This window comes from Mus caroli, chromosome 7, assembly GCF_900094665.2.
Source record: "Mus caroli chromosome 7, CAROLI_EIJ_v1.1, whole genome shotgun sequence".
Taxonomy (NCBI): domain Eukaryota; kingdom Metazoa; phylum Chordata; class Mammalia; order Rodentia; family Muridae; genus Mus; species Mus caroli.
In genome coordinates this window covers 135,861,723-135,877,049 of record NC_034576.1, presented here as the reverse complement: position 1 = coordinate 135,877,049, position 15,327 = coordinate 135,861,723, and the positions used below count along the sequence as shown (strand labels likewise).

The following is a 15,327-nucleotide window of genomic DNA, read 5'->3' as shown; positions in this document are numbered from 1 at the left end:
AAAGAGAGGCCCATTGGACTTGCCAACTTTATATGCCCCAGTACAGGGGAATGCCAGGGCCAAGGGGTGGGGGTGGGTGGGAGGGGGACTGGGGGGGGAGTGTATTGGGGACTTTTTGGATAGCATTGGAAATGTAATTGAGGAAAATACCTAATTAAAAAAAAAAAGAAAACTCAGCAAATGGCATCCATTCAGAAGCTTTAAAACGTTTTTAGTTAGTCTCCATCCTCATGGCTCAGAGAGTTTCCCAAGGAAGCAATCAAAAGTATTGAAAAGGACAGTTATTGTTCACATTTGTGACAAGCCGTGAAGAAATTAATAGCTCCTCAATAAGAATGAAGGAATTTCAGTCACTCCTGCAATGGCAACTATTAAAGCCATTTTACTTGAATACCTATGGACAGACCAAAAATTGTCTAATATTTGTGTATGTATATTATTCTTTGCTAGTCCTAAATGAAAACAGAATACTATAAATACTACATGTAATACAAAAAAAAAAAAAAAAAGAAATGTAGGGGGTTGGAGAGATGGCTCAGCGGGTAAACAGCACTGACTGCTCTTCCAAAGGTCCTGAGTTCAAATCTCAGCCACCACATGGTGGCTCACAACCATCTGTAATGGGATCTGACACCCTCTTCTGGAGTGTCTGAAGACAGCAACAGTGTACTTATTTATAATAATAAATCTTTGAGCCTGAGCGAGCGGGGCTGACCAGAGCGAGCAGAGGTCCTAAATTCAATTCCCAATAACCACATGAAGGCTCACAACCATCTGTACAGCTACAGAGTACTCATATACATAAATAAATAAATCTTTAAAAAAAAGAAAAAGAAATGTAGTGCCCTGCAGAAAAGCTCTGAAAACTGTGTCCCCAGACTATATTTCTACTAGGTAATCCTGGACTAGAGTGAGCTGCATTAAGAAAACCTGTGTTTGTCTTTTAGCAGTTCTTGGGCTGGTGGTAGGGAAGATGGCTGTGTACTCATGCAGCTGACTTCATGGAAGGCCAGGTTGGAAGGTGTCTTCGCTTATGTGCACACCATGCCCAGCCCGATGCAGGAAGCCTTACACATGTGATCTGATCCCCCGCCCCCCAGAGCAGCTCTGAAACTCTGAGCCACTTCACCATCATCCACCACAGAAGAGAAAGAAGGGTCTAGTGCCGTGGCTTATGCCGTGGCTTGGTGCCGTGGTTTGGGCGTGGTTTGGCGTGTGTCCCTCTAAGTTAGATATTGTAGGTTCCTAGTCCCCAGATGTTCATGGAATCTTTAATCTTTATAGGGCTGGCAAGTTGTCAGAGCCTCAGTGGAGTGAAGGCCTTGATGCCAACTTTATAACTAAGTTCTGTCTCTGGAATCCACATGGTGGAAGGCGAGAACTGACTCCTACAGGTCGTCCTTTGACCCCGACACATGGTGTGGTGCTAAATAAGTGTTAATTAGAGGTTACTCAATGGTTCCGAGCATGTTCTGCTCTTTCAGAGGACCAAGGTCAGTTCCCAGCACCTGTGGCAAGCAGCTCACATCCACCTGTAACTACAGCTCCAGGGACTCTGACTCCCTCTCCACAGAAACATATACACATAGCTTTTAAAAGGAAATAAACCTTAAAAAGATGGAAGCTGGGCTGGAGAGATGGCTCAAAGATTAAGAGCACTGGCTCAATTGCCTGCAACCACATGGTGGCTCATAACCATCTGTAATGGGATCTGGTGCCCTCTTCTAGCCTGCAGGCATACATGCAGGAAGAATGCTGTATACATAATAAATACATCTTAAAAAGAGAAGAAGAGGTGAAAGCTGGGTGGTGGTGGCGCACGCCTTTAATCCCAGCAGAGGCAGGCGGGTCCCTGTGAGCTCAAGGTCATCCTGGACTACAAAGCGAGTTCCAGGACAGCCAGGGCCACACACAGAAACCCTGTCTGGAAAAACCAAAGTGGGAGGAGGGAGAGAAGGAGAAGGGGCCTGGTAGGAAGGGAATGGGGAAGTGTGGCTTCTGGCTTCTTACCTTAAGATCTGACCCTTATTCCTAAACATGCTGCTGGCCACGAAGTGATGGTACAGCTAATGGGGGCGGAGAAGCGCTTACAAGGACGTGAATGCCATTTGGAACAGAAGCGCTTCATCCACAGCTGGGGGTGCAGCTGCAAGCCGCCGTGGTTGTTTGGCATGAGATCTTAGAGCCCATCTCAGACTCTGATTTGAAAGTGATGGTGATTCCCCTGCAGGCTTTACAGCAGGCAGGGGGAGGTAAGAAGGCTCAGCCTGATTTGGTTGTAACCAGTGCTGGACCAGGACTTCTAGAGTCTGGCCCGGATCCTTTTACTTTAGCCATGTTTAAGCATAGCACAAGGTTGTCCTGGCCCCTAAGATTACACTTAGGCTGTTGTAAAACACAGGTGGTATCATTCATAAGAATGGGTTTTATGGTCTAAAAGCAATATGCATGATTTAGAGGGAGGGGTCTGGGATAGGTAAAAACATCAGTTGTGGGGCATTTGGGCAGAGCCCTTCTCATCACACAGCAAAGGATCACCAAGTTGTAACCCTGCATCATTCCTGAGCGGATACACACCTCGTTTCAGTGGAGAGGTAAGCTGTGTGTTTAACTTCCCTGGCATCTCTCTCTCTCTCTCTCTCTTCCCCTCTCTCTCTCTCCTCTCTCTCTCCTCTCTCTCCACAAGCATGATAGTGCTAGGGATGCTGGCAGCATGTTCGCATTCAGCTTCTCAGGTGCTATGCAGGAGCCTCGGGGCCAGCAGCCATGCTGACTGAGCGCTCCCTTCTGGCAGATACTATCTCGGATTACAACGCTATTCCACCACACAAGAAATAGGGAGAGGTGCACTGGGACAGGAGCCCTGTCAGTGCCAGCTGGCCTTAACAGTCAACTTTGAGACCAGCAAAATGGCTCAATGAGTAAAGGCCCTGCCATGCAAACCTGGCAATCTGAGCTTGATTCACTTAGGACTGACCGAGAGAAGGGATACCCACAGAATTGCCCTGTGATCGTCACACTCACACCAAACACATAGTGCACATGTGGACACACACATCCTACAAAAGTTCACTTCATTTCTGCGCCTTTGGCTAAGGCAAAACTGTGAGGAACAAAACCTTTGTGTAAATTAAATTCCCAGAGGAAAACCTTGTTTAGCAGAATACTGTACCACAGGACCAAGTTTCCTCCCAGAAAACTCAGTGAATAGATTTCTGTTCCATTTTAAAATGATTTATTTGCCAGTCCGTGGTGGCACACACCTTTAATTCCAGTACTTGGAAGGCAGAGGCAGGCGGATCTCTGAGTTTGAGGCCAGTCTGGGCTACAGAGTGAGTTCAAGGACAGCCAGGGCTACACAGAGAAACCTTGGGGAACATGATTTTTATCTCATGTGCTTTGGTGTTTTGCCTACATGTATGTCTATGTGAGGGTGTCAGATCCCCTGGGACTGGAGTTAAAGATAGCTGTGAGCTGCCATGTGGGTGCTGAGAATTGAACCCAGGTCCTCTGGAAGTTAAGAGCAGCCAGTGCTTTTAACTCCTGAGCCTTCACTCCAGCCCTCTATTCCCTTGTTTTCCTCCCATTGTTTTCAAGGCTGGCTGTAGCAGGAAACCTAATAGAAACCGATGTATCTAGGGTAAACATTAGAATGAAATAGTTGGTTGGTTTTCACTGCATCTAGGGTAGACACCAGGATGAAAGGTTGTTTCCCAGAAACACTCTGACCTTGACGAAATCATTGTAGGAAAACACGATTGTTTTCTGTTTGTTATCTATAGGGTTGTTTTTCTGAAGGAGCTTAAAGCCTTAGCACAACATTGGTCACAAATGGCCCCGGCACACCTGACATATCGTGCATTATTGAGGGCTGCAAACAGCGCACAGAAAGGAGTAATGTTTCTGGGGAGTGGGGTTTTCCTTCAGGAAACATAGATTAGATTAGGGGCTTTGGGATGAGGGGCTTGTTTTACCTCCCTGCGCCCCCCCAAAAAAAACCCCCAACTTCTGTGTAACAATCAATAAATAGACTTGATGGCCCTTGGACAATCAAATCAGTCTACAGAAACTGGATCTCCCCGCTGCCAGCCAGCAAGGCTGTAATCCATCTTTCTTCGATTGCCACGGATCTCCAGGTCACCCAGTGATCACGGATGCACACGGTGCAGGAATCACCTGTGAACCTTCTCCACTGCTCGTCACCTTAAAGCAGAGTAAGGGACAAGTCTCTACTAGTGAAAGGACAGGACTGTCCTCTCTGAAAGAAAACAGGTCAGGTTTCAGGATTTTCACAAGTGACCATTTCAGACTCTAGAAAAGACGGAACATCTGGCAATGAGGTGCACGATCATGCTGGATGTTGGACTCACCACGGCACGTGTGGGATGATGGAGGAGGGAGAGGAACCAGCTGAGGCAGTTTGAAAAGAAAGTGGAAGAGATGATGAAAGGGGTGCCACTGCTCCTAGGGAGGCTGAAGGAGAGACAAGCCCACTGACAGGCAGCAGAGGCAGGAGGATCCTCATGGTTGGTGGGGAGGGCATTGACTGAATGTTGCCTCCATACTATAAATGTCTCATGTATGCTCTTCCATCTCGGGTGCCGAATGGCACTGCTCACAGCGGGGCCTCGAGCTGGGCAAGGCAGGGCTTGGGTGCAGATGGGGACTGTGAGATTCCAGGCTTAGCTCTAGACTCCAGGGGCTCAGGCCTGCCTCCTTTCACTCCTTCAGGCTGTGTAGTGTGTATGTATGTATGTATGTATGTATGTAGTTTGTTACGGGCCTCAGTGGTTCTAGTTTACCCTCACATAGACTCACACATTAGGATTTCACAGTAAGTAGCTGTATTCAGGAACACTTGGGTACCCAGGGCTTCCTATGGAGTTGTGACACATGTACAATGTACATACACTTTACAGACATACACATATGTGTCTGCAAAGAAATTCAGCATGGTTCTGCCCACTGCAGGGAAACTGTTTTTCTTGCACTAGTTCTAAAATTCACTTTGCTCTATGTTGAATAGACATTCTAAATTTTAAATTACATTATTTGCTATTTCTTTGGACAGTGAAGGTTATGAAGGTTATAAAGCCATAGGCCGGGTCCTTAAAGGCACGTTGTCAGCGGGTGGGCTCTGCCTTTTAGCAGCACAGGTGGACGCATCCCTGGAGATCTGAGAGCAACTTTTAGGAGTTTGTTCTCTCCAAACATGTGAGGTCAGGGGATTGAATCTAGGTCATCCAGTTTGGCAGTAAGTGCCTTTACCTCCTGAGCTATCTTACCTACCCTAGATTTTTCTTTCTTCCTCTCTCTCTCTCTCCCTCTCTCTCTCTCTCTCTCTCAATAAAAACCACCAGTAAGAAAGAAAAGAAACTAAAGTTTGAGAAACAAATTAACATGCCCTAAGCCCAGACCACCCAGAAAAAAGAGACTAAACCAAACTGAAGGTTATGAAGGTTATAAAGCCATAGGTCGGGTCCTTAAAGGCACGTTATCAGGGGGTGGGCTCTGCCTTGTAGCAGCACAGGTGGACGCACCCAGCACTTCTCCCTCAGTTCATTTAGGAGCAAACCCAATCACTAAAGTCAACACAGGAGAGCAGTCCACAAGTTCACCACTGTGATCCAGGACTGAAGGAAGAGGGATTGTCACACCCATGAGAAAAGTGGCCCTGGGGTCTTCAAAGGCAGCTTGCTTGGGCCTCAGAAGCAGCCTCCTAGCAGGCACACTTCAGAGCTGGGTGAAAAAATACTTGCTTGCTTATAAAAGGACCTCATCGTGCCCTGCTCCTTAGGAGGGGAGACAGGGACGCAGTAAGGTAGGAGGACCAGAGTCCCAGGGAAGCCATGCTTGCTGCCTCTGTCTTGCGTCTGACACTGCCGCTCTGCTGGCTAGTTGCACCCACCCAGCCTGAGAGGCTCTTCCACAGCCGGGACCGTTCGGACCTGGAGCCATCTCCTCTGAGCCGGGCCAAGCCCATTGCTGACCTCCATGCTGCTCAGGTAAGAGGAGATGCAGAGAGCAGCAGCATTTGCACACACACTCACACACACACACACACACACACACACACATACACACACACACACGTGTAGAGGCCAGAGCATACCATGGCAGGATAGCTGTGCAGAGGCAGAGAGCCTGCTTTGTGGAGCTGGGAATGAAACCTGGAGCCTCGTGCATGCTAGGCAACCACCTCTCCCAGGGAGTTGCACGTAGTTCCGTCTGATATTAACCCTAGAAGCATCGGTGTCTAGGCAGCTTCGAGCCTGCAGAGAGCAGCTTTAAATGTCAGAGGACATTTGAAGGTGAACATATGCAGCTGTCAGAGTCTAAGGCGCTGTGCTGATGACGTCCCTCGGTTGGCCTCCTGCCAGCCTGGGTATACAGAGAAAGGACAGTACCAGCACAAATCCCTGCAAAGTGCTATTGAGTGCCATCCACTGTCACAAACAGACTAGGGTCCCTTTCTCCAGCCATGGCTCTGAAGTCTGGGTCTTACCTCAAGCAGACAGATGACCAAAATTTCCCCTAAACTTTTGGTTCCTCTAAACTTCTGGCTCCAGGGTGCCCCTAGTGTGGAGGGCAGTGAGAAGCTATGATGTGCCAAACTTGCTTTGGATGCCAAGGGCACCCCTATAGCCCCTGCCTTCCCTTGCCCCTGTATGCTAGAAACCACCAGCCCACAGTGTGTATCCACCTCCAGTCTTGCCCTCTGGCATGGCCCCTCCCCTCCAGTCCCACCACCTGGCTGGCTTCAATTCTGCCCCCCCACGGGCCATGTGGCATCCATGACTCCACTCTGGTAGACCCTGGATAAAGTCCTTTTATCTCTAGCTTCATTCTGTGTATCTCCTGCCTCTCCCCAGCCACCACAGCACAGGAAAAGTCCCAGCAGGAGGCAACCTTATGAACTTAGGGCTTCTCTTTCCCACAGAGCTTCCTATTGAAATATGGCTGGTCAGAGATACCTAGCCCAAAGGAGTCAGCAGGAGTCCCTGTGGGATTCACCTTGGCTCAAGCTGTACGTAGATTCCAGAAGGCGAACAGACTGCCAGCCAGCGGGGAATTGGACTCACCTACACTGGCCGCTATGAATAAGCCACGCTGTGGGGTTCCTGACACACGGCTGCCCCCTCAGGCTGCCCTGCCAACCCCACCAGCCCTGCTGACCTCTCTAGGTCTCCGGCCCAGGGCCCGACAAAAGCGCTTTCTTCAAATGCTGTTCCCCAAGCCAGATGGGCAACAGGAGGATGCCTCAGACACTGGGGCCAGCAGGGCCTTCTCCAAGAAGACACTGACCTGGAGGCTGGTGGGAGATGCCTACAGCAGCCAACTCTCTGGGGATGAGCAGAGGTACATCTTTAGACTGGCCTTCAGGATGTGGAGTGAGGTGACACCACTGGACTTCCGGGAGGACCGCACTGCCCCTGGCACCATGGTGGACATAAAGCTGGGTTTTGGGAGAGGTAAGAGGGGTGCCAGACTGGGGCTCCTTCCTGCCTACTCTGCAGGCACCCTCTGGCTCTTCCATCAAGGCCCCATGTCCAATATGACGCTTAAGGCAACCTGGGCCAATTAGCTTGATTGCCTTGTTGCCCCACGTGGTGTGGACTTATATATAAAGCCACAGCTACCTCCTTGTTGGCAGACTGGACAAATAACCTGTCTTCTACAGCCCATCTGTGACTAGAGGTGTTCCCATCTACCTCGCTGCTTTCATGGGCTAATTTCCTAATTCTAGGGTACATAAGACATGGTTTGTGACAAAAGTAACAAGGGGACCCAACTCTAATGCCATCTCCTTCACCAGCACTGGCAACACACACACACACACACACACACACACACACACACACACGAGAGAGAGAGAGAGAGAGAGAGAGAGAGAGAGAGAGAGAGAGAGAGCACATAGCACAGTTAGCATCTAGATGTTTCTAGTTTTTTTGGTTTTGTATTTTTGTTTTTTGTTTTTTTAATTTTTGTGGTTCTTTTTTCAAGATGAGGGTTTTCCTGTGTAGCTCTGGTGATCCTGGAACTCCCGCTGTAGACCAGGTTGGCCCAGAACTGAGATCTGCTGACCTCTGCTTCCTGAGTGCTGGAATTAAAGACATTCGCCAACAGGCCCTGCTAGTTTCTAGTCTTTATAGCCTCACAGTTCACAGACCAGGCAGCTCAGTCTGCACCCACAGAGCTTCCACAGGGCCAATAGCTGCAGGAAGCTGTGGTGCTGTCAGTCTGTGCTGTTAGGGAGGGCTTCAAGATGGGCACCTTCATTCACGGCTACCCACCCCTCTCCCCACACCAGGCCGGCACCTGGGCTGTCCACGGGTGTTTGATGGGAGTGGACAGGAGTTTGCACATGCCTGGCGCCTGGGTGAGATCCACTTTGATGACGACGAGCACTTCACTCCTCTCTCCAGTGACACAGGCATCAGCCTTCTCAAAGTAAGAGGTCCCAGCTGCTCTGTTGGGAAGACAAAGCGCACTAGCCCAAGTTCAGAGCCACGGCTTGTCCTTGGTGTGTGCACAGCCTTCTAGAAAGTTTAGCAAATCTCTGGTGGTGTTTCCCCAGTAGTCACTGCTTCTCTCCTGAACAAGCACAACTCCGCACTGGGCACAGGCCAGGCCTCTATAATTCAGTGATTGGTGCCAGCAACGTCAAAGACTCAGGTTTGGTCCTACACCTGTGGTCTGTGTTCCCCTCCTAGGTGGCTGTCCATGAAATTGGCCATGTCCTTGGATTGCCTCACACCTACAGGGTGGGATCCATAATGCAACCAAACTACATTCCCCAGGAGCCTGCCTTTGAGTTGGACTGGGCAGACAGAAAAGCAATTCAAAGACTCTATGGTAAGATGGTTTAGGGCAGACCCTGCCCGGAGGGTACTGAGGAGGTTAAAGCCAGCAGGCTCTGCTCTGGGCTCATTAGGAGGCTGATCCCCAAACAGGTTGCACGGCTGAAGAGCTGCCCTCAAACTGTCTGCCGGCTTTTAAAATGATCACACTAGACCATATAGGGCTACAGGTGAAGAGCAACAATCCTTTTTGTGCCTTCTCTTCTCCTCCTTCCACACTGGTGAGGACAGAGGACGTTATGGCTTTTAGATACCCAGGGCTTCTCTATGCCTTAGCATCCTAGAGCTATGTGAATGCAAAGCCACTATAAGAAGCTGTGCTTCCAGACATCAGCCTTACTGCAAAGTTTCAGTCGTTACGCCAGGCACCGCTGGCTATTTAATACAAATGGCGGGGCAGAGAGATGGCTTGGCAGTAAAGAGCGCCTTCCAGAGGTTTAATTTTCAGCTCATCATCACCTGTAATTTCAGTTCCAGAGGATCCAATACCTCTAGCCCCTGTGAGCACACACACATACATATAACTAAAAGTCCAGTCTTTAAAAACGAAAGAAAACGGTTGGCTATAGCACAGGTACCCAACAGGGAAAGCAAGCATTTCCATTCCCAGCCCTCACATGCAGCCCAGTTCTGTTCCTGTGTGCTCCCAGAACTCCTGACTTCCAAAGCCTGTTTCAGCCACACTGTCATCCTCCAGTAGAAACATGGCTGTTTGTGTGTGCTTCTCTCCTCTCGTGAAACCAGATAGACTATGGAGAGGCATGTGCCAGCTGCACTTATGGTGGCTGTAGAACTGCATCCAGACTGCTAACTCCTAAAATTCAGTCTTCTGTGATGCTTTGCTTTAAGGCATTCCAACAGGAAGTGCTAGCCACTTAGTATCTCCGTTCCAGACAATTATGAGTGCTGATGCTTACAGTGACAAGTGGCTGCATTGTTTCTCTCTCTCCAGGTTCATGCAAGGGATCATTTGATACAGTGTTTGACTGGATCCGCAAGGAGAGGAACCAATATGGTGAGGTGAGGGTGAGATTCAACACGTACTTCTTCCGCAACAGCTGGTACTGGCTCTACGAAAACCGCAACAACAGGACTCGCTACGGGGACCCCCTCCAAATCCTCACTGGCTGGCGTGGAATTCCCACGCAGAGCATCGATGCCTACGTCCACGTCTGGTCATGGGGAAAAGACGAGCGCTACTTTTTTAAAGGTAACAACGCTTCAGGTGTGGCTCCATTTCTCTTACTGAACTTGTACTTAGGATATTTCCAGCATTTACCAAGGAATCCATTGCAGGGTATTAGTAACCACTGGCTTTTCTGATTAGGCAGACTGCAGGTAGGCTGTGTCCCCCGATCTTAGGAAGGATCGGTAGTACCAAATGAATACACTTTGTTAGGTGCCTCTACCATGGAAAGGAATAATCTGTATACTAAGACTCAAGATACTCCGTGGTGTTCATGGCTTTCAGTGTGAGAGGCAACTAGCATTCCAACAGAGCAGTGATGGGCCGAGCAAACATAACTAGGGTCAAACTGAAAAGTCATGGGAGGCCTGAGCAGATGGCTGAGTGAAAAAGTCCTGTTTCTCTAAAATCATGGGAGAGGACCATGCAGGGCGGATTTAGGACCTATTGGCAGCTGCTCTTTGGAGTGACGTGAAGCAGAGTGACATGCCATGCTCTCATAGGATGGTGGGCGAAGTCTCACTTGGGTTGAGTTTAGGAGTGCTGGGCTACATCTCTGGCCCATGCCATATTTCTTATAGTCCGGGATTAATAAACCACATTGACAGTTTTGGGTTGACTCTCAGGAAGCCAATACTGGAGATACGACAGTGAGAACGACCAGGCACACACAGAAGACGAACAAGGAAGGAGCTACCCTAAGCTGATCTCAGAAGGATTCCCTGGCATCCCCAGCCCCCTGGACACGGCCTTTTACGATCGGAGGCAGCAGTTAATTTACTTCTTCAAGGAGTCTCTAGTAAGTATCACTGTATCCAACTTCTTAGTGATATCCTCATCACTTCATCTATGAGACAATGGCAGACAGATGGAAACATTTAGAACTTGACCGTCTACAGAATTCAGTGCGAAGTCAGATTGTCAACATTCCTCAGCAAACCTATGGGGTTTACTTTACAGGTATTTGCATTTGATGTCAACCGAAACCAAGTCCTTAATTCTTATCCAAAGAAGATGAGCCAAGTGTTTCCAGCAATAATGCCTCAAAGCCACCCATTCAGAAACCTCGACTCCGCATACTACTCCTACGCACACAACTCCATCTTCTTCTTCAAAGGCAACTCGTACTGGAAAGTAGTTAGTGACAAGGACAGACAGCAGAACACCCGGCTTCCTCTGAATGGCTTACTTCCAAAACAATCTGTTTCCGAGAAGTGGTTTGATGTTTGTGACGTTCACACCTCTACCCTGAACATGTAAAGAAGAAAATCAAGACTAGGACTTAGAACAGCTTTAAAAGAAGGTGCCAGCCTTCTCTGCAGAGAAAACAAACCTGATTCTTAATAGCTAAAGCAAACAGAAAGCATTACTTGAACTATAAAAATAGCTTTAAGGATCAGTTGCTGGACGAAACTTTTTAGAAACATCAAAAAGTTTGCCCTAGGGAATCTTTTCTTTTGATGCCACATGAACTCCATTCAGTCCCAATAGTGCCACCAGGGGTCCCACCTTGGTGTGGTATACAAATGGCTCTTAGAGCACTGAGTTCTGGTCTAGGAAAGGGCACAGAATTATAATTAACTGGAAGACACATGTCATACTGATATGTTTAACATTTGACTGTAGGTATGGCTCTGATACTGTCCTGTTTCCCAATTGGTTCTTGATCTGTCAGTAAAGAAGCCAATTGCTAGGCAGAAAGAATAGGTGGGACTCCCAGGTCCCTGGAGGAAAAGAAACAGATGAAAGGGGGGAGTTCAATGGGCATTGAATGGAGAGAAGTTGAGTGGACATGTGAGATCTTGGGTGGAGCGGAGGCCTTTGGCTGCTCTTACAGGCAGGGGGTTGGGATGTAACTGAGCAACTAAGTTTGGGGCAGGCAGGAGGTTCAGAGATAAGAATATTGATAATGGCATGTTTTTCCAGGCAGGACATAGTAGCACCCAGCAATTGTACCAAAGGCAAGTTGAAAAGGAACAACTGTGTGTGTATCTTTTATCTGTGGATTCAAGAGAAGCGGGGTGGGGGCTGGAACGTAAGTCTGTTCATGGAGCTTAGGTGGGGTAGCAAAAGCTACACGAAACATGTGACATGATACAAAGGTCCCCAAAGTGTTTGGATGACACAACAGGTGTCGCCAGCATGCACAGTGTTATGTCTGCACCTTGTGATGATTGCCCCCTGCTTGTCTGTGCACAGGCCCTCCCACTAACTGGCTCTGCAGATGATGGCTTCTCTGCGCCACTGTAACTTGGGAACACTTCCCTGCTTCTGTCCTGTGGGTCCGGCCACCACAGGGCTCTGGAAGCTGGCCGGGGAAGTGCAACTTTCCTACTCTAGGCCAGGCACTGACCCTTTAACTCCCACACAGTATGGCTTATCAATTCTTCAGTTTGTTACTTCAAGACAGTGTTTTTCTGTGTAATCCTGGCTGTCCTGGAACTCAGAGATCTGCTTGCCTCTGCCTCCCAGGTACTGGGATTAAAGGCGTGTGCAGCAACAGCAGCCACCGATACCACCACCTGCTGGCTTAAATTCTTAACACACAACAGCCAATGTCATAGATGATATCTGAACCAACTAACTGAAAACGGTTCAGAAACCTGAGTGAGCAGGCCACAGACTCTTCTAAAGGAACAGCTAAAACACATATACTTCAGGAGGCTTTAATTAAGACCAACACAAGTAATCACAACATATTTGAGAAGTATCTTTTATTTCTCCTGCAGAAATTTTCATGTTATTGCTATGACAAGGGAAAGAGCCAAAATTTCTACTTCCTTGCTTAAAATCCATTTTCCTATCAGAAGGGCTTTTTGGCTAAGGAGAGGGAGGGGCTTGGAGACAAGTATTCTCAACACTGCAGCCTATTTCTAGGGAAGCATGGGAACCCTGGTGAGTTCATCTGTCCCAGAGGGCTCTGCAGTGGAGGAAGGGCTGGCTGTGTTACTGTGTGCACACTTGCTGCAGGGCAAAGGACACAGGAGTCCTAAAAGTAGACTGAGGAGTTGGCTCAAAGCTTTACAGTTTCACCAAAGGTTTAAGGGTCACAATGATTAACTCTTGTAAACAGATGCAAATTTGTTCCAATGACAATGCAAACCAAACAAGGAAGTAGACAAATAGTGAGAGAATCTACTTTGTTGCAATGGAGACCTGCTTGCTCCAGTGGGGCTGCTGTGGCAGGGGATGTAACTGTGGCCAGATGCCAGATATCAAGACTCTGCCTGGTGCAAATGCTGGACTTCCTTGCGACTGTTAGTTACAGCTTGATGGCCCCACACGCAGCAGGCACTGGACAAGATCCCCAGAGCAGCAGGGCACAGTAAAATGTCCCAGGAGCAGGAATGTATGGGAGACCTTTGCCTTGAAAATTAGGAGCTATATACTTTGTAAAGGGTTGATATCATAAGCAAGCAGATCAAATCACAGCAGTGTGAAGAATGCAAGTGGGAACTACCAAGGTATTTTAAATAAATAGCTTATTTATTCAAAATAATTCTCTTACCTTATTCACAGTTTCAAGTTTAAAATGAAAGTGATAGTACCTATTCTTTACCAATGTCATACACAGTCAGAGAATGAGTCTCTTCAGAGCATGCACTGAAAGGAGACCTGCACGATTCTCAGTCGTCAAAACCTCCCGCGCACACCACAGCTTGGAAAGGGGACACCTTTGTCACTTAGAAGTAAACGCCGATGTGCACTGTTTCTACATGCCATTTGAATCCATGAAATCACTTGAATAAGAGTTCCCTTGGCCAGAGTAACATTTTATCCAAAATAATCTCATCTTACACCTAAGTGTTTTAACATACTTCAAGAATATTTTAAATCTCATGACATCACAGGAGGTGTTCTCACTAAGGAACCATGTACTTCTCGAGGAAATACATTTAGAAAGCTTTCGGTTCCATTATAGTTTCTCACCTTCACAAGAAGAAGCCGAACCACCCCACATCCTCTGCCTGCCATGGGAAGCAAGTATCCACTGTGGACCCAATTAAACGGTATGTCCTCATATTTAATAAGTCTCAGCACCGAGTGAACAGACAGCTCCAGGACGGGAAGGCACTGACAAGACAGTCCTCCGGTACCACTGCAGTCAGGGGACAGCACTGCCACTCGATCGGCTGCTACCGGAGGCAAGCTGCTCCAGCAAACAGATGATGACTTCAATTCTTTCCAGCAGAGTTGAGTTTCTGTTGGCAGTCGCTCTCAAAAGCTGGGAGTAAATCTGCTTGTTGGTTTGGAGGACTATGTCTTCTTCAGCGTTACTGCTGTGGTTAAAAACAAATAGGTGAGGGAATAGAGGGAGGGGCTGGAAACAACAGGTACTTCTTAAGAGTATCTGACTTATCTATGGCTGTTGAGTAAACCAAAGAAAGACCCCTGCCTTCGCAGCAGAGGCACTGGAAAAAGGCACTGGAAGCAGCCACAAAAACATGGTCAAAGAATATGTCATGGAGAAAGTTGAGTGGGAGCTGGGGCTGATCAAGCATGGAGCAGCTACATGGCCACTCTACTCAGCAGCAAGCGCCAATCTCAACTGGCAGCTGAGCTCTGCTCACAGACTCCTGCCTCAGCTTCTTACAACTTGTGTAGATCACGCCCTTCTTAACCTATTGTCACTCACTGAACTGAAGTTACTATCTTAGTCTCCACATGTCAAACAGATCGTTTTCCTCTTAATATAATTAGCTGGTTTACCTTATCTACCATTTTACTAAACTAAATACTTAATGTTTATATCTGGCTAAGGACCGTCTATGATGTTACTGATTTCTTCTCTGTACTACAGCACAGGGCTTCATGATCCTCAGATTTTTATAGCTTTTCATCTCAAATCCTAAAGCCTCTGAAATGTCAAGGTGCCACTCTGCTAGAGCAGTGAATGCTGAAGGGCGTGTTATGAACAGCTCGATTCTTAATCCAAAGTGGAATAACTCCCCTCAAATGTAATAAACAAAATGCGTATCTTGTCCAACCTACACAGTTGTCATACTATGAAGCCCACTCAACAGCTTCAACAAGAAAAATAACCCTGGGACTGGAGAGATGGCTCAGCAGTTAAGAGCACTGACTCTTCTTCTAAAGGTCCTGAGTTCAATTCCCAGCAACCACATGGTGGTTCACAACCATCTGTAATTGAGATTTGATGCCCTCTTCTGGTGTGTCTGAAGACAGCTACAGTATACTCATATACATAAAAATCTTAAAAAAAAAAAAAAGAAAAAAGAAAATTAATATTAATTTTCTTTTTTTTTTTTTTTTTTTTTA

General features: G+C 47.6%; 2 protein-coding genes across 5 annotated transcripts in view; one reads left to right on the top strand and one right to left on the bottom strand.

The window, feature by feature from the left end:
- The first annotated feature begins 5,840 nt into the window (after positions 1-5,840).
- Positions 5,841-11,404, top strand: Mmp21 (matrix metallopeptidase 21). 2 transcript variants are annotated; one of them, XM_021168828.1, is made up of 7 exons: positions 5,841-6,005; positions 6,941-7,472; positions 8,312-8,451; positions 8,715-8,856; positions 9,814-10,071; positions 10,674-10,846; positions 11,008-11,404. In XM_021168828.1, exons 1-7 carry the CDS (start codon positions 5,850-5,852, stop codon positions 11,305-11,307), a joined length of 1,701 nt encoding a protein of 566 aa, XP_021024487.1. In that variant the 5' UTR covers positions 5,841-5,849; the 3' UTR covers positions 11,308-11,404. The 2 variants fall into 2 exon arrangements, with proteins under 2 accessions (XP_021024487.1, XP_021024488.1); XM_021168829.1 differs by lacking the exon at positions 10,674-10,846.
- Positions 11,405-12,746: 1,342 nt separating this feature from the next.
- Positions 12,747-15,327, bottom strand: part of Edrf1 (erythroid differentiation regulatory factor 1) — a 35,824-nt gene continuing 33,243 nt past the window's right edge. For 2 of the 3 annotated variants that reach the window (XM_021166784.1, XM_029479448.1), the window contains one exon: positions 13,513-14,327. In XM_021166784.1, coding sequence (XP_021022443.1) covers positions 14,153-14,327 — 175 coding nt within the window. In that variant the 3' untranslated portion in view covers positions 13,513-14,152. Of the gene's footprint in view, positions 14,328-15,327 lie in introns of all 3 variants that reach the window. The other variant, XM_021166785.1, reaches the window with a different exon arrangement.

What these genes read in the sequence shown, in the direction of transcription:
- Mmp21 (XM_021168828.1), top strand. Translation starts at nt 5,850, where the DNA reads ATGCTTGCTGCCTCTGTCTTGCGTCTGACACTGCCGCTCTGCTGGCTA. An exon ending in AGCAATTCAAAGACTCTATG is followed by an intron (nt 8,857 to 9,813) that starts GTAAGATGGTTT and finishes CTCTCTCTCCAG; the next exon opens with GTTCATGCAAGGGATCATTT. An exon ending in ACTTCTTCAAGGAGTCTCTA is followed by an intron (nt 10,847 to 11,007) that starts GTAAGTATCACT and finishes TTTACTTTACAG; the next exon opens with GTATTTGCATTTGATGTCAA.